At 43.2% G+C, this 23567-nt stretch overlaps 1 protein-coding gene across 1 annotated transcript in view; it reads left to right on the forward strand.

Annotated features, from left to right (window-relative positions):
* Positions 1-23567, forward strand: part of FSTL4 (follistatin-like 4) — a gene marked incomplete at its 5' end in the record, with an annotated part of 143883 nt that overhangs the window by 91904 nt on the left and 28412 nt on the right. The window contains one exon of the mRNA XM_010078526.1: positions 16660-16826. Within this exon, the coding sequence (XP_010076828.1) occupies positions 16660-16826 (167 nt within the window). The remainder of the gene's footprint in view (positions 1-16659; positions 16827-23567) is intronic.

Raw genomic sequence — 23567 nt, forward strand, 5'->3', positions numbered from 1 at the left:
TATAGTATAATGTAACAGCGTGAAGGTGCAGAAGGTCTTTTGATGACGGTTCTTGTGGTGTTATTCTGTTAGCTCAGTGGTCGCCTATTTTAATCCAGCCCCCAGTCTCCTCTCAGACAGTTTTTTCAGGTTTGATGGTAAGTGTCCCCACTCTGCCCTTCTGCAAACCCTTGCAGGAGCCAAGGTCAAAACAGGGCATGACAACCGCTGAAAACTCTAACCTGGCTCACGTTTTGAGTGCTCCAAGAAGGCAGGTGTGTGCATGTGGCAATTCCACCCATAATGGGATTATAAAGTAATCTCAGAGAGGCTGGAAGGGTAACCTTGGGAAATAAGGCATGTGGCTGGTTCTGGTTCAGATACGCTGTGTAACTGCCACTAAATAACGGCTGTCTCTGCTTCAGCTCACCATCTGTAAAGCAAGGATTTTTACGTTCTTTCCATAAAGGGAATATTGCTGGAGAGAGGAAAAAAACCCAACTATGAATTGTGCAGATACTCTTGTCCTGGAGAACCAGCAACAGAGCAGTACTCGAATGGAAAGTCACTAGAGGAAACTAAAGGAACAGTATTTTGATGAGTCAGTTAAAGAGCCAACACAAAGAGTACTGAACTTCGAAATTTGGTTAGAAGGCACGGTTTTGCTGACAGTACTGTCTTTCAGAGGACATGCAAAATCAACACCTGACCATCTGTAGTCGTTTAAGATTCACTCATAACATTTTTTGTAATAGAGGGGTTGTTGTTAACCTTGACATCCTGGACAAATGCCAGCTTCTCCCACTCTGTATTAGTCAACAAACATAAACTACTCACATCCTCTTCTGTCATGAAATACCCTTTTGAGTTCTCGGACATTTGCTGCATTTCATGCCTCAAGAGCAAGTGCAGGTTTGCATCTCCCACGGCAAGTTGCAGCAAACTGTCAGCTTCAGAGATATGGTGCACGTAGTCCTGGAGTGAGGCCTAAAGTCTTCCCAAGAGACCATCCCATGCAGCCAGGCTTCTCCTTGAGGTGGTCTTCAAGGATGTACATGGCCAGTGTGCAGACCCCTTGTGCCATATGTTGATGGAACACTAGGAAAGAGAGATCTCCTGACTTTTAACTTCCAACCCCTGTAAGCCTGCAGGAGACACGCATGCAGTCCATACCCTCAGGTACTGCTAAGTGAAGAAGCTAGGAAAAATAGTTTAATCGAGTTTCCAGACTGCAGTAGGCACTATTACAGGAGATCAACGTGAAATATTTCTGTGCTTCCTTGCTTGGAAATATTGGGGAGCACTGCTTTGCCTGGCTTAGTGTCCTTGGCTTTTCTCCTTCCTTCAATCACTATTATCTGTAACTTGGGAATAAAGGCTCCATTCAGTCTGAAAGGAGCAGTTCTGCAGTGGTTTATGAATGCTTTGTTTGCTCAAACATCTGAAATATATGACTCTGAATCATTAAGAGCCTTTTTTCACAGTATGTCCCTGACTTCAGTACTTCATCCTTGACGTTTCCTATATAAGCAATGCTCTTGATTTATACTGAGAGTTAATGATTTGCAGTGCATGAAATATAATGAGATAGCCAGGGCTTCAGAGGGGTGGATTTAAAATGACAGGCACAGCTTTAACTTGGGGCGAAGAACAGAAGTGCCAATGCAGGTCAGTCCTTGGTGCCCACCTTGAGACACTGCTGATGTTCTTTGATTTCAGGTGCAGTCGGTGGCTCACTGCAGGGGACAGCCAAAGCACAGCTGAGCAGGGTTCGGTTCAGAGAGCATTTGAACAGCTACAGGATCTGATCCTACACTTCTGCTCCAACCTATCTGGCGAGGTTTATCAAGCGTTGCCCACAGCCCATGCAATGAGACAACTGACCGCTGCTTTGCAGAGGGTCTGAAGGAATTTTCCTGGAAATTTCTATTGCCCATGGCTGGAGGTGAGGTTTGCCTTGCTGATGGCAGCACTGCAGTCCTCTGCTCGTAATGAAACGGGGCTGGAAAATTACAGCCCTCCTTGATCTGACCTGGACTGAAAAAAATCTGGCAGCTCTTGGCACTAGTCGGAGGCATTTTCATTTGCAGGATGCCCTTTTATAGGATCAGAGGCAATCTTCTCAGTTCCCCATGTTGGCATTTGCTGTCTTGCTCAATGTAGCCTTAGTGAAGAGAAGGGAGAAAATCGTAGGAAAAAGAGAGAAATTAGAGGCTTGGCAAAAGATGAAGCGTAAGTGTAAGACAAATGAAAGAGTATTCCCGTCACCTGGTTCAAACAGCATAATTTAGTTAATGCTTATTAAATCCCTTCTACCTCGGATTAACCACTGCCAGAAGCACTCACTCATGCCCCTGGGAAAGCAGAATTAAGGGATAAGATATAAACAATATAAAATAGTTGATGACATCTTGGGGGGTTTTGGCAGTACTGCTCACGAGCAGGGAGACAAGGTTTGCGCTGCTCAATGCAAGTTATTTTATCTATCCCATTGGTTTCCCATGCTGTCTTCTCTCACTATTGCATGGCAGCTCTCTAGGACACAAACCTTTTTTTTTTTTTAGTATATGTTTGAAAAAAACTGTGAAGCCCTGGTCGTGGTTGGGCTCTTTTAGGGTGCTGTGCCTCACCAGCCATGTAGAAAATCCAAACCAAACCTTGTCAGGCATCATGTCTGGCCCTGTCACAGTGCTGGGACTGACTAATAGCTCCATAAATCACTATTAATTGTTTACCCAAATTAATAATAATAATAATGTAGTTGAGCCAATCAAAAATGTAGGATTTGAGATTTTTTTGAACGGTTGTAAGCCCCAAAGGACTGTACGTCAGCTGAAGTACAGCAGAAGGCTTTTTGCTGAATGCCCTGCAGGTATGTGTTGTAGCTTAGTGAATGAATGTCATGTTACTTTTGTGAAAATCATTTCCTTATCAAAGCCGTGATTTACACAACCGGTAATATATACTGACGTGTACAAGCCAACCATTGATCTTATTTATCCTTGTATTGGCTGCGGGTCCTGCATTGGCAATTTTTAACTTTGACGTTACCACCGTGGGCAGCAGCTGCGCTTTAATACTGTTTCCTGCCATTTTCCTATCACAGAGAGATTATTTAGGTAAGATATTAGCAAAAGCAATTGAGCCATCAGTGCTGATGTTGTGCACGAGATAGCGGCTTTTTATGATGTACTAATTTGTGTCTGACCTTTGCTGAGTGAAGGAATATATTTTGAATGTTGTTTCTGTGTCTCTGCATAGCCATAGCTGCGTAAAATCGAGGGGGAGGAAGGTCTGGCTGGAGCAGGGGAGGAAGGCTCTTGGTCAAGGAGGAACCAGCTGGGACCCTGCTTCAACCACCTTTTGATTGTGGTGATGTTGTGATGTGCACATGGACTTGTAGCCTGGGAAAATTTCCTGGGTTTTTTTTCACATTAGAAGTGGATTGTTCCTTGGAAAAGCAGAGCATCTGGTTGAGAATATTTGTGATGAGCGCTGTACTAAAGATCTTAAAAAGAAACTATCCCCAGACTCTTGATGTGACGAATATTGTTATTTGTGGCACTTAGCATATGGTGGCTGTGCTGGCAAATAATTTAGCGTGAAACAAGCTTTCACTTGGCCCACTCAATTTCTGGGCTGTTGTAAATTAAATATATGTTTAAAGACTGTGTTTGTGTTTAAGTTATAGACTTAACCTGCATTAATTCATTATAAATAGTGCAGTGTGCATTCCTCAAATGTTCACTTTATTGAGCTGATTTTAATTTGTGGTCATTAAACTTAAACAAGGCATGTACCTACTGCAATCAGCCTAAAAAGTCAATATTGAACAGCCGTTACCGAAATGCTGTTATCTAAGATTGTATTTGGTCAGTCCAAGAGAAATCTCTGGGTTGTGGTCTGCAATCATCTGTACAGAGAGGAGGTGGTGGGTAGCACAGAGCCATTTATTACCATATGCAAAGAGATAATGAGATACGGTTGGGGAAAATTGAGAAGGGAACAGTTAAAAAACAAAAAATAAAATTTTAAAAAAAATTTTGTTTTAAAAATACCATTTTCCTAGGAAATGTGCTCATTCTTTTCCAGCCTGTTGGTTGGAACGGGTGACGGTGTGGCAGGAGAGCAGAGGTGGGCTGAGGGCTGCAGGGGCAGACGCAGCCCAAGTGGGGCTGAGCTTTGAGACTCAAGCTTAGTGCAGCTTGCACCGACTCGGGGAAATACTGCTCAGGTTTTGGCAGAGAAATTCCTTTGGGGAGAGGCGGTGGAGGCTGTCCCTGCAAAGGCAGGAGCAGGACCATGCCACGTTTTGTCCCCATCAGCCTTTGCCGGACATGGGAAGTGTGACGATGGCAGATGTCAAATCTGGAGGCGATGGGAAGAGCTGTGCTGGGACAACAGGGAGAGAGACCGGGACCAGCCTTAATGGGGCAGCTGGAGCTCGGCAGGGATGGGGGAGGGCTTGGCCAGGTCGGAGCTGGGAGCAGAAATGAGGCAGAAAGGCTAACAAGTCCTTTGTGCCGAATAAGCCCTCTCTGAGGCCACAAAACTCCCTTAAAGCAAACATGTCAAAGGTGCTCAGGAGCGTTTCTGAAGCGGATTTAACGATGAAGGGTGTTGCAGAGAAATCCAGGGAGAAATGAATCATTTCTGCCTTCAGAGCTACATTTGAATAGTTGAAAATAAGGTTGAGGATATAAGATAAGAAAAACAAAATATTGAATAGCTGCTCTCTAAATAAGCCTTGTCTGTTCTGGGCAAAAATAGCGTACGCTGCCGGAATGAAGAAGGGCGTGCGTGCGACCCAAGTGGTGCGGGCTGTCTGCGCTCTCTTCTCCTGCGCTTGCTTCCCTCTGCAACCTGAACGTTCTTCTAATGCCAGGGGGTTTTATGTGACATAAGACTTATAAGCCTGAATGATAAAGAACAGCTCCTATAAATCATTTTTGCTCTGCAGATTTAAAAGTTTCAAGAAGCTAACATCGGTTGGTACACAAAGTATGACTGGCCGCATTAGATTTTGCCAGCGTATCTTGCTTTTCAATATTCCTTTTAATATGATAGTCTGGATGATTTGTTTTTCCTGTTAACTTTCAAGGATGCAGCATTTATCATTCTTGTATTACCGGAATTTAAGTTTCTCACAGCAGTAGCTGCAAATCTCTGCTTCAAAGTATTTTTATGTAATTAAATTTTGGTTTTATATGTGGATTTTATCTGCGAACCTCTGAGGGGTTTAAAGGAGAAATCCCCAGACACGACACGGCTCTTTGTGCGGCCCCTATTACCATGGGTGCTGAGAAATCTTTTCAAACGTGTTATTCCTAGAGTGGCCTGGAAGGGTCTTTCCCAATGGGGAAACTGAGGCAGGGCAGGGGTCAGTCTCTTTCTGGGTGGGGACTTAAATCTGCTTCTCCTGCTGTCACCACCACTCATCCCCACCTCTGGAGCTCTCTGCAGAGGTTTCCACTCCATGGGAGAAGCCGCCTCGGTGGCCCCATGAAGCCTGTACTTGCCCGTTCCCTGCTGCTCCCTTCCCAAACCTTTGTTGTCTGTCCTGCAATTCCCTGGGGAGACTAAACCCACGGAAATGCCCAGCTGCTCCGGCTTTGACATGCTGATTCAAAATTTTGTAAAAAAAAGCCTCAGCTGCCTGCCAGCATCACGCAGGAGCGCTGATGAATTGCGCAGCCCTTCCTGTGCGGTTCTAACAGGCTCTTAACTGCGGGGGATTCGGCTTGAAAAGGTTTAACGGGGAGAAAACCTGCCTGCAACAATAGATGTGCTGATAACGTGAACCAGGGGATTTTCTTTAGGCACTGTTCCTTGCTCTTTGGTTTCCCTTCGCCCTCCTCTCCTGAAGGAAATGTTCTTTAATGACCTGTTTCTTTGCAGATCGCTGCTGTTCGTCTGCACATTTCTGACTTTCTCCTAAACTTCAGTTAGGCGGTTTTGAATATGGGAAGGGCATGGACGAGGGTGCTGATGCAGAAGTTTTATTAGCTAATGTATTTTTAAAATACAAGATGTTATCTGGATAAGTGTTGCTGCAGAGCAACCTTGCTGTAACCTTGCACGGACCCCCCAGCTGACTTTGAACCAGGTCAGAGCTATATATTGCTGCAGCTCGTGTTAAATTGGTCCAAAGCCTCACCCTCCAAGGCAGGACCAGCAGCACCATTGGGACAAGGATAAATGCACCCTCAAGATGCACGTTCAGCTGAGCACTGACATCCCTGGAGGGGTTCAAGGCCAGGCTGGATGAGGCTTTGAACCACCTGGGCTGGTGGGAGGTGTCCCTGCCCATGGCAGGGGGTGGGACTGGATGGTCTTGAAGGTCCCTTCCAGCCCAAACCAGTCTGTTATGATGATGATGATGATAGCTGGAGTCTTTATATCCATAATCCTGTTTTCCACCCTGGGAGGCAGCATTTCTGGATGATATTATGCAAGTCCCACGTCCAGCCAGGGGTGCATGGCATAAATATCTGGGTATGCCTGGTAGCCATCCGCTTTTCATTGCATTGGTTTTTTTTCCTGCTTTTTCCCTGTAACTATAATTTACAAATGAAATGTGTTCTGATTTTATACTGCTGGCCTGGGACCCGGGAAGCTGCTTGTAAGGAAAATCACCAAAAGCCTTGGAGAGAGGCTGAACTCTGACTTTAATGAGGCAAAACCCATTAATGGCTGGAGTGGAAGGCGAAGGCGGGGGGTGAAATAGCTCAGGTTCTGGCCTGGGACAGCATAAGCACAGGAAAGCAGAGTCCTTGCATTTGTTAGGTATCCTCAGTGTAGCTACAGTCAGAAAAAATGCAAAATCTATATAATCACCATGGCTAAATTTGCGGTCCTCTATAGAAAGAGCAATGAAAGTTCCATGAAAAAAAAAATTTCTAATGCTTATTTACAGCTCAGAAGGTATGCTGTCACTGGTGTGGTTGTTTATGAACGCAGTAAATGTGGGAATATGAAAGAAATAAATATACCTGATTTTAAATGTTTGGGGTTTTTTGGTAGAAGCCCTTAATGTGCAGTTTAGAAGCAGTGTGGGGCTTTTTCCTAGGCTCCTTGTTTGCTGGTTCATGCATTTTTCAGTGTATCGCATTCGTTGCATAACGCTGGCCGAGAACTCAGAGTAAAATGAATGGAGAGCGAGAGATTGGAGCAGTTCAGCACAGCCATTTTTGATGTCTCAGTGATTTTAAACTATATGTGAATGCTTCTTGAACCCCAAATACTCCATGGCCTGACTTGTCTCTATTTTCAAAGTAATTTACGTACACATTACAGCGGTTCCCACAAGTCATGCTGGACTTAATGGTCTGACAGTATTTCCATGATAAACCCTAGGGGTTTATAGAGCAGCCATAAACATTCACTCCAGGGAGAAACTTGGCATGCCAGACCCTCCACCAGAAGCTATCTTTTTCTGCCTTAAATAAGGTATAAATCAGTTCAGCTGCTGTAACTTACAGAAGTTACCAAAAAAAAAAGTTTAGTGGTTTCGTATGGTTTTTGGTCTTCTGAAATACCGTAGTTTAAATATAGATAGTGGCTGATCTTAAAAGTTTCATTGCTTTGAAAGAACCTGCCCATACTAAAAAGTTCTCCATTTCAAAGCTAAGGAAGTTCTGAAGGCCTGGGAAAAACTTTTCAACTCCTCGAAATGTTGAAATAAACTTTTGTATTGGGTTTGCACAGCAAGGTTTTGGTGGCGGGGGGTGGGCACAGGGGTGGCTTCTGTGAGAAGCTGCTAAAAGCTTCCCCCATGTCCTGCAGAGTCAAGATGGACCCACCACTGGCTGCGATAAGGACAGGGAGAGATCACCCAGCAGTTACTGTCATGGGCAAAACAGCCTCGCCTTGGGGAAATTAATTTTATTACCAATCAAATCGGTGCAGGGTAATGAGAAATAAAAACTGAATAATAAAACATCTCCCCCTCTCCCCTCCCTTCTTCCCAGTCTCAGCTTTACTCCTGATTTCTCTACCTCCTCCTCTGTGAGTGATGCAGGGGGACGGGGAATGGGGGTTGTGGTCAGTCCATCACATATTGTCTCTGCCGCTCCTTCCTCCTTGGGGGAAGACTCCTCGCACTCTTCCCCTGCTCCAGCGTGGGGTCCCTCCCGTGGGAGACAGTCCTCCATGAACTTCTCTGATGTGGGTCCTTCCCAGGGGCTGCAGTTCTTCACTAACTGCTGCAGCGTGGGTCCCCCATGGGGTGACGAGTCCTGCCAGCAAACCTGCTCCAGCATGGACTCCTCTCTCCGTGGGTCCGCAGGTCCTGCCAGGAGCCTGCTCCAATGCTGGCTTCCCATGGAGTCACAGTCCTTCGAGCATCCCTCTGCTCCACCGTTACCTCCATGGGATGGGGGGGAATCTCTGCTCCGGCGAACCTCCTCCTCCTGCTTCTCCATTGCCTTTGGTGTCTGCAGAGCTGGTTCTCTCCCATCTCACTCCTCTCTCTGCTGCTGATTCTGCAGCAGGTTTTTTTCCTCTTCTTAAATATTGTATCCCAGAGGTGCTACCGCCATCACTGATGGGCTCAGCCTTGGCCAGCGGTGGGTCTGTCTTGGAGCCGGCTGGCATTGGCTCTACAGGACATGGGGGAAGCTTCTGGCAGCTTCTCATAGAAGCCACCCCTGTATCCCCCCACTATCAAAACCTTGCCACACAAACCCAATACAGCCTTTTACAAGAGACAGCTGGTGCTTTTGTGGCACTGAAACAACTGATGCTGTTTCTTTCCCTTCCAGTAGGATTGAGTATAGTGTGCAAAACACAGAGGGCAGCTGTAACCTCTCTTCTGTCCCCAAAACCATAATATTCTTTATTCTGAGGGTTCAGGGAGAGATTTTCGTACTGCTCTCCCATAGTTATTCAGCAAGTATGTGTACTGTAGTATATAGCATATACATAGTGTGTATAGATGTAGTATACTACAGTATATTTTTTACTCTTCTTAAGAAAAAGAGACAAATCTTTTGAGTCCCGTGTTTAACTGGCATGGCTACCAGAAGTAATTATGGGAGCCTGTTAGACCATTAGCAAATTTCCTTGTCAGGTTAATAAATTGACTAGGGAAATGCGTGGCTGTTACAATCTAGGCAGGACACTGTTGACACAACATGGGAATATTTTATCAAAAATTAATCATATCAACATTGCTCTCAATCTGTGGGAAATAGGAATTTAAAATAAAAACAAATGCGTTTATGTAAACTATTCTCTAAAATAGACTACTTATGCCTATTTACATAATGAATCCATCACTTATCACCCTCAGGAGATTAGATAATTAAGCACTGAACAACTTATATTTATTCATGTACTTTCAAGAATGAATGCATTATCCCTTCCTGCACAAACTCAATGTTCTCCCTCTGATAAGTAACAAGAGGGCAGTGATGGGATTTTATGATGGAAAGTGTGTTGCTTGTTTTCTTTAAAAAAAAGAAATTGATCTTTAGAATTGCATAAAGAAGCTGTGTTTGGTTAAAAGTCAATATAAATGATTTTTATCAAATTCATTAGCTATGCGAATGTGCTTGGTACAAACTCATATGGGAAATCTGAGCTGCTTCTTTTTGAATATGATTTTTTGGAAGGAATTTGTGTATAGTTTAGACAAAAATCTAAGCAGCTGTTTGAACAGAGTTTGCCTCTCCAGATATAGACATTTCCAGTGCTATTAGGGTCACTCACCTGAAGTTTCTCTACAGTCAGTGTGAGCAGTTGTCCATCCTGGGGAGCAAATCACCCATCCCTGGACATGGCCAAGTGAGGCATGGTGACCTGGGGCTCTAGAGGGGATTGAGACACCAGCTCAGAGGTGGTACTCTGATATGAGATCTTTTTTCCCCCTTCAAGTTAAGCTTTGTTTTATTCTGCATGTTCATTACCTAAATAATCAACTACTTTGAAGAACCTGGTCTAGTGGAAGGTGTCCTTGCCCATGGCAGGGGGTTGGACTTGATGATCTCTAAAGGTCCACTCCAACCCAAACCATTCCGTGGTATGGCTGTGACAGCGTATTATGGACACACAAAATGTCTCAGTTGCTGACATAAAGTAGAAGGCATTGTAATATTTAATTGGTTTAATAGCTGCGTTTCTCTTACATTTGATCTGAAAGTCATGGTCACACAGACCAGCAGAGTTGTTCAGCTTGACAGGGATGAGAGACAGGGTCTTGTCCTCTAGCACCATGCCAGAGCTGGATATCGCTGTGATTTGCACATGTTTATTCTGAATTCCAGGACAAGACAGATTTTACCTTTCAGCACAAGGTTGGGACCTACCTCAGGGAGTCATAGTCTGTGGCCTTCCAGAGTAATGACGGAAGAGGGCTTGAGGTACTAAATTCTTTCATATTACTGGAAATATGATCATGACTTAGAAAACAGCATTGCTAATTTAGTAGGGAATTTACAATAAAATACTTCCTGAAGTAGCACGCCCAAGGTCCTGAGGATTTATAAATTACATCAAGAACTTGAATTCTTGCAGCTACAAAATCAAGCTGAGATATGAACATTTCTACTTAGCTTTAGGAATCATTTTATTATTCACATTAATTAAGCTTACAAGCCTTAGAGGAGTGCTGCATTGTGGTACCTCTTTCTGAGGGAAATTAAACTCCAAAGATGTCCCACGGAGGCCAGCTGGGCACTGGTGGGTCGCACCAAGGGTGGCCAGAGGCAGCTCTTGGTGGTGTTTTTCCCAGGTTATAAAGCCAGAAGCCTCATCCCAATCACCTGCTCTGAACTGATGCGGGAGCTGTAGGAATTCTCTGGGTTAATTAATTGTGAACAATTTTAATCATCTTCATTAACAGCTCTAATGTTGTTAATTAATAACATAAATATTTTTAGTAGCATGACTGGCTTTCCTCTAGTTCTAAGTTGGTGTTCAGAAAATTGAGTTTTCTTTTGGGGCTGGGTGATGGATAGTCCTTTCACCTGGCTCCGGACAGGGGAGAAGACAGCGAATACATCTAGGTAAGACTGGCTTGTTGAACCTTAATAACCAGCAAAACAGGATTGCATGGCAATGTTTCCTCTGGAGATAGTCCTAAAAACAGCCGGCGTGACATGTTTGCAGAGACATGCAAACCCAGGGTGATTTGTGTACTCAGGTTTGTATTAATTCGTTTCTTTGGTCTATGGAGTTGGGCAGAAACTAAATCACATGCTAATACAAGTAATTTATAAGCATATTATACAGCGCTTTACAGATTCAGACCCACTGTGAGCTTCCCTTCAGTTCTTTTAATCTCTCTCTGCAGTGACTAATTAGGTGACCACATCCCATCCCAGGCTCTCCCAAACAGGATCACCAGAGTCACTCCTTGGCTGGCCAAATCTCATGTTCAATTACATGTTTATAAATACATCTCACATAGAACGTGGTCATTTAAAATCCATTAACTGCATTTGGCTCAGATTTAAGAGGGTCTAAAATTGCTCTCCCTTCTCTATGCAAAGCCAAATACATCTCATCAAAATTATTGCGGAAAAGTATAGTTATAAAAGGTGTATCCTGGGGTTTTTTTGTCTTACCCATTAATTGTTTTTATTTTCTTGACTCAGCTTGTCACCTGGGAACGTGTTCAGACAGAGGAGACTTTTATCTTTTGAAACAAACACTAGGATCGCCATTGACCTTCATGCTGCAGTCTTGGGCCACAAGGCAATAAACAGATTTTACTAATGCGATGCAGTGCATAAACACAGCTGCAGGACTTGGGGAATTGAGTGGAGGCTGAAGTTTGCATCCTATTAAATCAGTCCTGGCTTGAACCATTGCTGGAGAAACCCGATGTACTAAGGGCTTCAGTTCACAAACAAAGATCTCTCTGCTCAGGAGCATTAATCTGGGGGCAATGATCTGTGCTTGAGACTTTCTTTGAAAATCATCCTCCTGTGGCTTCAAACAAGGCTACATTTTGGTTCATTGTCTCTCTCTGAGAGCACGTTACAGGATTAAAAAAGTATTGCCTTGTCCCCTAAGCAGAATGGAAGCAATGAAGTCAGTTGCTCCATATTCTGTTTGAGCAAAGCAGGATATCCATGAACAAAGGTAACAATGATTAAAGGTGGCAACAGTGTATTAAAAAGTATATTTTCTTTAGATTTAAGGGAAAAGATCTAATTAATGATATTAAGCCCATTTTAAAGTGTGAAATCTGTTTCTGTATGTAGTGTAGCATAAGCGAAGGCAGGCAGGCAACCCACATTTACTATGTAAATTATCTCCATGCAGCGCTAAATCAATGAGTTTTTCCTCCATAGATGCTCGTTCCAGGTTGCTCCCTGTAATGACCTCAATTATACATGTCTTCATTGTGAAATTATGATTGCCTTTGGCGGGCTGCAAATGACAGCAGAGAAAAAAGATTTCCATGATAAAACAGCCCAACAAGTAATACCTGCTGGCATTAGTATGCACAGCTTGCAGAGGTGCAGTGCAACTCCAGCTTAGCACCTTACGAAATAAAATGGGAGCAGAGGAGGGGCTGAGGAAAACGTTCGACAATATCTTGACATTTTTAACAAGAAAAGGAATTAGTAAAACTTCGTGTTCTCAAATATGTCACCACGGGACCTGGTTTTGCAAGAAATTTAACATAAGAGCATCGGTATGGCTGGACCTGCATCACCGGAGGTCCACAGCGCTTCGCAGCCTCTCTGGGGCTGAATATAATGGCAGAGAGAAAAGGTGTGAGAGACAGGGCAGAGCGATCCTTCTCCTCAATAACCTCTCGGTGCTGACCGCCGGCTCGCAGGGAGTGATCCCTCACTCTCCGGAATGGGGGAGACAAGTTTGAAGGTGGCATTGCCCTCAATTCCTGGAGCCACACGGTTTTTGGGAGCTGAGCTGCTGTCATCACCAAGCAGAGTTTGCAGTGTCCTGGCTGCCTCGTTTTTCGCCTTGATTTTGTTCTGTGTTTGGTGCAATACCCGATGGCAGATGGCTCCGGGACTTCTGATACCCAGAGACATGGTTACACCCGTTCCTTCTTAAAGGTGGTTATTACGGAGGCTTTACTTGAACTATTAAAAGCTGAGTCAAAAATGACAGCATCCCATTCTCTGGTGATAGCATCTCTCTCTGATGGCAGGGTAGTTGGCAGGAACCTTTTTCTACTTCTGGCTGTAAGAGACTCAGGACTTGCTTCAGCTGAAGTCCCAGAGGGGAATACCAGGTCTGACATGGCTCGGTAAATATGATCAGCTGGGACTGATACAGGTTGAATCTATTGACTATAGAAAGCTGTTTTGCATGCCTCATCCTGCAGAATTTCCAAATGAATGTAAAATTGCTGGATTTTAGGACCAAATTCCATTCCAGCCCGTGTTCTGCAAGTGAGCGCGCTTTGAATATTACCCATTTGTTCTGTTCAGTTTTATACGCGCGGTAAAAATCCTTTTATCTCCTAAAGGTTTTTAAAAATAAAGTGAGCAGCGTTCAATACTTAATCTAGAGGCTCTACACAAAATCATTACGGTGACTTGAATAATTTGTACACATGCTCCAACTAGCATCAGTGTGTCTAAGCCCTATAACTTAAGTACAAGATTCTGAGGTTTTTTTAAACATTTTTTTTTTTTAAAGCCCAGCCCTCTCATCCTCTTAGGTTTCCTCTTCAGTGTACCTGGTCATGTAAGGAAACTTTCTGTATTGATAACAAGAAAGCAGTGACTAAAGCCACACAAAATAATCCTGTTTTACTATAAAGGCGTTTCAATGTGAATAAGATGCCCTCAAACATACTCCATAGAAATATTCAAAAAAGGAGTGTTTGTATTGCTAAAGTGGTCTGTACTAATCACGTGCTTTAGCATAAGAAGTCAATTCTTGTCCTGATGTGGATCATCCACGAATGGCAACTATGCAAGGTGCCTTCTTAATTAAAAATTAGTGTATTTTTCATTAGTGTGCTTCTAAAAAGTAAACCCAAAGCCTCTTTGGCTGTCATTTGGAAGATGGACAGGGAGCCTTAAATTCTACTGCAACAAAACACTCAAAAATATTGCTGAAGAGGGAGCTGATGGGAGCCCAGCGTGAGCCAGGGAACTCAAGGCAGTGTGAGAAACAGCAGAGAGAATCAAGGAAAACAGCAGTAAGATGAAAAAGCAATTCTCTTGTTAATGAATGACCCTTTATTTCATTTCTCCTCAAGAAAAATGTCCTCATTAGCCCTACTCCATGCTACAAATTATTGTAATTATCAGTTCTTTATCCTGTCAAGTGCACTCCGAGTATTTTATTCATAAAAAGGAGCTCTCTGTTGTGCAGAAAATAATGACGTTATTAGCCCCTATGTGCTGTCGACATGCTTCAAGGCGTGGGATGAGGGTGATGGGATGGGAGGTCACCCCCCTGTGGCCACTGTCCCTGGTCCTGAGGGGCCCTCTCTGATCTCCTCCAATAGGTACCAAGGGCGACGTGGTTTAATGATGTATTACCTATTCCTGGCTTTGCCGCTAACCTGTGACCTTGGGTGGGTAATGTTCTCCTTCCCTTCCCAGTCCTCCTCCATCTCCCCATTGGGATTTTAAGGTTTCAGGTGTAGAAGCTGGTGGATGGTCTGACAGTGTCAGACCCTCTTCTCATTTAATGCTTATGGGAGCCACCTCCACCCAAATAATAGCAGTAACTTGGTCAATCATTCCTGGTTTTGATCAACCAGATAGCAAAACTACAGCTACTGTTTATTTTCAACAGCTTGTTCTCTAAAATAGCGCCAGGAATATGAAGTGGGAGAATGGCTGCCCGCTCTCAGACCTGGCATGCTGTGCTGTATTGACCTCTGCAGCCCCAAGTCAGGCTCCCAGCCTCAGTGGTGAATACAGTTTGTGGCACATTCGATTAACTTCTTGCTTTGGTGGAAGAGGCAGGAAGGGGAAGGATGCAGAGCTGTTGGGGTGCTGCTGCCCAAGCAGGTTTTACACCAGGTGTTCACAGTCAGACCAGTGCACTGAAGTGAGTCCTTCCAGGATTCCAAGGCTGCTGAAAGGGACTGAATATTTGAGTGAACAGATTTAACAGATTTACTACTCAAGAGATATTAAGCAATTTTTCCATTAGAGGGGATGGAGAGATGGAAAACGATGCTTGCGAAAGTAGATGGTGGGTTTTTTAATTTTTATACATTTCCATAGTGTAAGCCCCATAAAAGAGTGCAAGATTTTCCCACCAAAGCTGTTAACTTTTAAGGCAAAATTACATCATAAGCTGTGAACTGACATGATAAAAATGAGTGTTCGGATTCACTGAAAGTCAGCGCTTCTTCACAGGGCTGGAAGAAATTGCACAAAGCATTTAGATTTTCCCAGCGCAGATACACTGTAAGTAATACATGGATCTTGTGCGAGTTGTAACCACAGAGATGAGAAGTAAAAAGCAGGATGGAGAGTCATTTTCCCAGCTGATGAGAGGGAGTAACCTGACCCCGTATGTTATTTTATAGTGTCAGCACTGCTTGAAGTGGTTTTTCCCAAAGCACTTGACCTTGGCTGAGGCAGCGTTGGTCCCTCTTTTACACAGTTAATACCAGTGGGTGCGAAGAAGAAGGAGATGGTGTTTCATTCCCCAGTCCAAGCTTCTGACTTGGCTGAAGCAGCGTAACACCACAGTGCTGGGATCATTCCCCGTGCATTGCAATGGGCCATTACCTTGAAAGACCAGTTTTCAGCATTTCTATGCAGTATAGTTTCCAGGTTTTCTTATTGCAGAGCCTGTGAATGAGAGTAAGCAAAAAGCATCTTGTGAATGATAAAATAGTGAATTCAGCAGCTGTGACAATGGGGCCTGATTGCCCTGTTGCTGGCTCACTGCTGCTGAAATGCTTCATAATGACAAACTGCACCCCGGTAATTCTGGTACCAAATATCTTGCCTGTCTGCGTGGCCACACAGGGCAAAAGAGGCAGACACATCTTGTGAGGTTGGTGTGGTTTCAGAGATGTTGATGTGGTTTGCAGGTGTTTCTTTGGTGTGGTACATATGAATCAAAATAACTGAATTTCTTAATTTAAATAAAATATGAGAAGGCTTCTCACTCCTTGGTTAGAAGAGCATCTGTACCTCAGATGCTATAGGTGACTGCATTTGGTAAAGGAGTTTTCATGCTTGATAACTTCCCAATATTTGAGCAATTTAAAACTGGGTTTATTCAAATTTCAGTGGCAACAGTCTTACTTTAATTCTGCTTCTTCAAGGAAAGAACCTACTGAATTCTTGTGCGTTTTCAAGGGACCTTGGAGGTGTCCTCTAGAGAAACAAACCCAGATGGTCTCAAGCATGAGAGCCTTTGCTTGTCCTCCTGTTGCTGACTGCTTTGTAGATTCAGTGTTGCAGCCAGGTTTGCAGAGGACCTACCTTAGTGCTCTGACCCCACAACTGCCACTAGACATCTCAGGAAAATGCCATCAGGAGTTTAGATTGTTGCAGATTCAATTTTTATGTCTCTTACTTAGCTTTACTGTTGAGGGTTCGTTTTTGGTTGGTTCTGTTGGTTTGGTTTTTTTACAACACAGACATCCATCTGCTTGCCAGATTCCTGCAAAGTTGTTCCTGGAACGAGGAAGAAGGAAGGCAGAGCGGGGAGAAGGGGACCAACTTCCCTTTGTAGTATTCGGTATTATTCCTCTTCTGTTGCATTTTGCAGAGGTGGTTCGTCTGAGCCTGCCAGAGGACCAGAAGATCAGCGTGACCACCATCACGGTTGGCCTGAGCACCGTCCTGACCTGCGGCATCCGTGGGGCGCTGCGGCCCCCCATCATCTGGAAACGCAACGGCGTCATCCTCAACTTCCTGGACTTGGAGGATATCAATGTGAGTCCTGAATTACTCTTGTCATTTTCTTTTTAGGACATTGAGTAGGACTTAGGACATTGAATAGTGATGGTTTTAAGGGAACAAGTTTTATCTCAGTATTATTATGGAAAACTGGAAGCTGGTGTGATATTTTGTTTTCACATGAATATGTCTCGGGAATAAAAGCAAAACAACATATATGCAGCTGAGAGCAGGGGTACTTGGAATGTATTATGAAATTCAAACTCAGTACTGGAATAACCCAGCACTTGCTTAGCACTGGTAGTTCATCCTTTGTTGCTTGTTCAGTTTGGTGGAACCTGTGGTCCACAGACAGCAGCCCTGGAAACCCGGGGGAAAGCAGCTCCCCAGACCGTTAACTCCTCAGGGATCTCATTCCCAGCGCAGAGAAACAGGTTCATCGAGAGCGTGAAACAATACATGTGGTTGGCATTGAAATCTCTCCTCTATCTAAATCAAATAATACGTTTTTATCTCCGTTCCTCCTGGTTTACTAGCCTTTCAGCAAATTCTCCTCTCTCATTCCTCAGCTAGTATTTCTGCTGAGCAGTTTAAAATACGGGGTTATTTAGCAAGGTGTGGTAATGCCCTCGCAGGAGGGAAGATGAATCTTTCTTAATTCGCCGTTCTGGTCTGATGTGTGAGTCATAGCTTGTAGCAAAGACAATACCTGAATAATGGGGTAAACTTCCTCATTTGTTTAGTAACATTTCATTACAGAGGGAGTGGAAAGTAGTGTACAAAAAATATAGTCTCTTTTTCATTTCTCTTTGCATTCAAGTACACAGTAAATCAGGTTTTATTTTAATTACACTACAGCAAGAGTTGATTTATATTTTTGTTCAGCTCTTGTTAATTTGATAACCACTCAGTTTGGAGTTGGTACAGCTCCCTAAATTGTTGTGTATCCAGAATTGCTGAAATGTGAAAAATCTTTGGTTTACTCTTCTGCATTAATACATGAAAATTACAGCACACGGGACAGAAATACGCACTGCAACCTGGTACTTTTATTTGTTGACTTTAGCAGATTCTTACAAGGAGGAAAAACAGGATTTATGCCTCAATTTCAGTGTTTCATGTATCATTTATGACCTCTATCACCTTGTCACGTAACACTTGCTAATAGTGCACACAGGAACTTTTTTTTAATCTAATAAACACCTCCACACCATTTTCATCTTTAATTAAACTGTGACGGTTTTGATGTTCTGTATGTCTCACTGCCATCTGCATCCTGGTCTGGTTACTTGAGGTGACACAATTTGGGGACTACCAGCTTTTATTGTCCCTCTTCCACTCTGGACAATCTGTGGGACTCTTGAGCTCAGGCGTGTCCCCTCTCTGGGTACTGAGGACGGACACCTGTGTGTCCAAAGCACTTGTTCATAGCAGGGGTGAAGTGATGGTCCTTCAGACTGCGTGATCCATCCAGTCTTTTTATTTAGATTAATCACAAGTTTAAAAAGTCCTGTACTCCTGGGGCATGATCCACGTTCATCTCCAGCGTGAACACTCTGGTGTTTGGGGTTCGTAGTTGTGTGTAGCATGGAAGTAGCATCAATATTCACTTTGAGTTTTGCAATATGGAAATACAGGCAGCCACCCATGCTCGATGGGATGGGGCAGGGTGGGTGGCAGCAGATGGTTCAGACCTTCAGCCTTTGGTGGGTGCAGAAACTCCCATTAAACAGGAATCTATTTAAAGGCATCGACAGCAGGAAAGTAAGGCAGTGTGCTGCTTAATATACTTGAAGTCAGTTAATTAAATTACTTCAGTTTTCTTTTAGTTCACCTCGAGCAGAAACTCGATTGCGTTTCTGCTTTTCACAATAAGGTTGGCAATTTGGCTAATTGGAAGTGCAACAGGAGATTAATTGTACCTTTTTAACTTCAAGAAAATCCTCCCTGCTCCTGGTGCGGTGGTAATCACATACAAACCTACAGGATATTCACACACTTGGAAAAATCCCCGTATTATATTTCAATTAAACTCTTTTCTCTTCTAAATGCTAATTCAAGAAATCAGATGAAAATAGAAGCCCAGCTCTGGAAAAAAACCAGAATCCTTCCAACTAGGTGTGAGAGCAGCAGAGGAGAGGCGCTGCTGAAAAGTCCTTTGTGGTTTTATTCTCCCCAGGTTCGTGACAAATGTGATATGAAAAGGTTGGCTGTGTTCCACATTAATACTGGAGGTGACAAAGACGGTCAACAAAAACCTAGATAATCCTAAATTGGTGCAGAACGGAAAGGTTGAAGATTACTGTAAAGCCTGCTTGTTTAAGTGCATTACTTAAATCATTTTTATGTGATATCCTGATTGGCAACAAAATATTAATAATTTGTCATTGCTCTCTTAATCAGAAGCTTTCATAAGCAACATATTAATAGTTTGTCTTGTCCTGTCTGCGAAGAACTCTGTTAATGAGTTGTCACATAGCTGTTGCGAAAGAGCCATCTTAATGGTACATGTAATTAAACAATTTTTCTTGCAAACATTTCAGACTGCTTTTAGCATAAAAATATTTTTCATCCATAAATTACCCATCCATATTATTTATCCATTGGAAGTCCCTTTGCAGCTATACTTTAAAAAAGTCACATCAACTTTTCTCGTGCAGAAGATAACTATAAAGTAGCTGAAACTGCTAAGATTGTGATAGCTATAAATTGATTTCTGACTACAAATAGTGAAGTGGTTAAAATGTGTCATCTTTCAAAATAACATACTTTTACCCCCTAGGAACAAGCAGTATGTTTTCCCCAATATGTGATTATGAAAGCATTCGTCAATTTGAAAATATAATAAACTCCTCATGGAGTCAAATGTATTTATCCAATATTTATAGGATATTGTTTCACATGATTTGACGTTATCTCCAGAGAAACGTACGTAAATTTGGAAACAAAATTTATAAAGAAATGTTATTCCTTCAGAAGCATGGTGAAAGCATACACAAACAACAGAGAAGAGAATATTACCATAAGAAAAAAAAACGTTACGGAATAGAGGTAGATAAGGATTTGGTGAATTACCAAGTGTCATGCAGGTACCTAGAACATGAATTCACGAGTATCCTTCAGTATTCATTTCATATTAATCCAAACACTTTAACTCAAATCTGCACTAGGTCATTAGTTGAAAAATAAGCTTTTCATTACGGATTGCTGAAAGGCAGGTTTCCTCATTTCTGCTGGTGCAGGAGGGGATTGAAGGCAGGGCAGTGAGAGTGCTTGGCAGCTACTTTGTGACTTGTCTTCCTCGTTTGATGAAAAATCAATAATTGCCCTTAAAAGGCATGCTGCCATGCGTTAACAAAATGCACCACATCACTTGTTTGCTGTTGTCTCTCCTGTGTATCAATCAGCTCATCCTGCACAAAGCACATGGAGGAATGTCCATCAAAAAGTCCACGTGCCAAATTCTCGGAGAAATCTTGAACGTCCCTGAGCCCCAACTTCATGCATGTTCAGATTTGTGTTACGGCGTCGGGATGTCACACGGGCTGGAGGGCAGATGGGTGGAAGCTGTGATGGGTCCAGGGTTGGGTGGAGAAGCTGTTGGTCGCAAGGACCGTAGTCCCCAGCAGCGGCTGATGGGAGCGCAGCCACGCGTCCCGCTGAGGCTCGCCTGCTTCTCGTGCATCTCCTCTGCTGTTGCCTCTTGTCAGGGGGAGGAAACTCAGCTGGAGAGCCTGCTGTTCCGACCTCCAGCCCTTCTTGCCTGTGGTAAGGCCATGGGAAGAAAGTCAAGATTTTTCTGCTGGGGTTCCCATCATCACCCAGGACCCTGGAGGCACCTGAGATACATTGGAGACGTGAGTCCCTGCTTGGAGGAAAGGAGTGATTCTCTTCTCCAAGCAGGTTTTCCTCCTCCCCATACAAATCTGTGTGCCTTCCTCTGGCTGACCCAAGCCTGCCTCCACCCCTGCCCACCAAACCTCTGCCAGGTCCATGCTGCAAAGAGCGTGTGGAGGTGGCAGAAGGGAATCTGGGGGCACAGACCACCTCCTAAATCGTTCACTGCTCATATTCCACATCGAACTGCGCACCCAGGAGATTCACCTCCCTGTCTATCCCATGGCTCTAACGCGATCTGTGCCCGCCTGCCTGGATACGCATTTCAGGCGTGTTCATTTCAGTGTCCATTTCTCCATGTGTAATATTTGAAACCCCAAGCAAATGGGCAAAATTAAAAGTGCAAGTCGCTTGCATTAGATTTCTCATTAAAACAGGCTCTATGAAGGCGATATATTCCTGTTGATGTTTTTAATGTAGTTTCACTGTTAAATAATAAAAAGATCATGTGTGAATAACCCCACTTAATGCCCTGCTAATAGGAATTGGGCCATTAAAATGATCAAACCCCGTGTCATCCTGGATGCTGCAGTAATACAGTGATGGGAGTAAATTACAGGAAGTTGTGTGTTTAAAGCCAAGGGTTTTTTTTTCTTTCAAATCAAAGTTTAAGAAATTGCACAGTGCTTATGGTATCATAGGTCTTTGCTGCCTCTAAAATAGAGGTTAAGTGGAAAATTAATACTTACAATATTTTCTGAATATATATATATATATATCAAATCTCTCACTTTACTATAATGAAGAGCACAGAACTTGTATCCACTGCTGCCTGGAATGTCTCATTTTTGGGTCACAGACCAAAGTTTGTAGGGGATTGTTGCAAGTGCAAAAATATCTTCATGGAGATAATAGAGTTGCTCACCTGATCCTAAATGCCCAGTGGAGTTTAAGGCTTCACCTTCCCAAACATCCCTTTTTTTTTTTTTTTTTGTGGAGGAAGACGTTACTCTTGGCAGCCTGGGGTGGTTTTGTTTTGCTTGAATATTTTAGAGACGTATAGGGCACAAACCTTGTGAAAATTTTTGTGACACCTGAGATGTGAGATGTAACTCTCCTATAGATGAATTGCATGTACTCTGGGAGTTATAACAGAAAAGCAGAATTATGAAAACAGTGTGAATCTTCTAAAAATGAGCAAGAGGAAAGGCGTGAGCCCATCTGCTGTGAATTATTAAGGTGACTAGACTGGCATGCTCAAAAAAATGCATTAGAACAAAAATTGAGCATGAGATGGATTAGGGCTCTCTGAAATCAGTTGTACTTTCTGTGCCTGCTCTGACTGTTGGCACTGATAATTGAATTACAGCCCAAAATCCGTGAATCCCAGTTGTCTACCTCTGTTCTGTAGGGAGAAAGTTGGAGTTTATCAATATAATTTCCTCCCGGATTGGTACTTACCTGTTCAGCCGTGATCTTTGCATTTCTCTGAAATGTCCAGTAGATCCAATTAATAGAAACATTTCACTAAATCCCTGGTATGCTAATTCCTCCCTTCCAACAGCTCCAGCGGGATGACCTACCATTGATTTTTCTTGTGCTGTCTCTCAGGATCTAGAAGTCATCCATTTTTATCTATATTATAATTGCACAACTATCTAAAAAGTTCATTTCCATATGTTCAAGCTGAAAACTTTTTTGGCTCACCAGCAGAGTCTTATGTTGTGCTAAATTCCTTGAGCAGAAAAACAAGAAAAGATAAATTAATACCCCATCAGGCTGTGTTTGCAATAGTCTTCTGGCATTTGCTTAAGGCTGAATTTTTCTCCATGTAAATTACTAAAGTGATAGCATGTGTAAAACCAAGAACAAATAATATTAATGAAGCATAAGTTCTCAGCTTGTCTCTGGAAATGAATTATTAAAAGCACCAAAGAAAGCGGTTTAAGAGACCATGACTAATTTAGTTTTTATTATTTTTATATGAATCACTCATGAATCTATTGTAAAAAAGATCAGAGACATTTGATTAGTAAGGAGAAATCATTTTCAAAGTGATAGCCATTGTTGTAGATTTTGCATAATAATATTCTCATTAAATGCTTGGGTACATTTTGTTTTAAAATCCTGTAAACATTATCAGAGAGAGATTTCTAGGACTCTGAGGATCAGGCAAGGTTTTTTAACATGAGCTCATTAATACATTTTCCTTGCTGTGCTGGTTGCTATGAAATTGCAATGATGTTTCTCTTCGTCTAGTGGAAAACCAGTGACACCAGCTAGTTCCAGTGCCAGGACCGGTTTTGTCAGTAGGCACTGAAATCACATGGAATCGCAGGATGGTTTGGGTTGGAAGGGACCATAAAGCCTACCCAGTCCCACCCCCTGCCATGGGCAGGGACACCTCCCACCAGCCCAGGTTGCCCAAAGCCTCATCCAGCCTGGCCTTGAACCCCTCCAGGGATGGGGCATCCACAGCTTCCCTGGGCAACCTGGGTCACTGCCTCACCCCCCACACAGGAAAACATTTCTTCCTTCTATCTAATGTAAATCTACATGGGTAAGGGAGATTGTCTGGTTTTGTGTCACTGGGATTTGTTTTTCTGTTCCTTCTTCCTATTCATACATAGCTATAAGGCAAGTCTTTTTTTCTCAAGTAACTGGAATTTATCCTAAAAAAATAATAAGCCTGAGCCTACTCTATGCAAATTCCTCTTCAAACTTCCTGAAAAACGAGAAACTTTGCCAAAAATTTAAAGGGTTATAAATGTGTTTCCATTCTGTGTTGGAATAACCCCAAGACGTGTTAGAAAGCTCCATGAAAAAGCATCTGAAATGGGCAGAAATGGTGGGCGACCGGTGCCCCGCACCCTCCGGCATTACCCCCGGCCGCTGGCTCCGCAGGCCCGGGGTGGGGGGGGGGCCCCTTCGGCAGGCGCC

This window comes from Pterocles gutturalis, unplaced genomic scaffold, assembly GCF_000699245.1.
Source record: "Pterocles gutturalis isolate BGI_N339 unplaced genomic scaffold, ASM69924v1 scaffold2378, whole genome shotgun sequence".
Lineage (NCBI taxonomy): Eukaryota > Metazoa > Chordata > Aves > Pterocliformes > Pteroclidae > Pterocles > Pterocles gutturalis.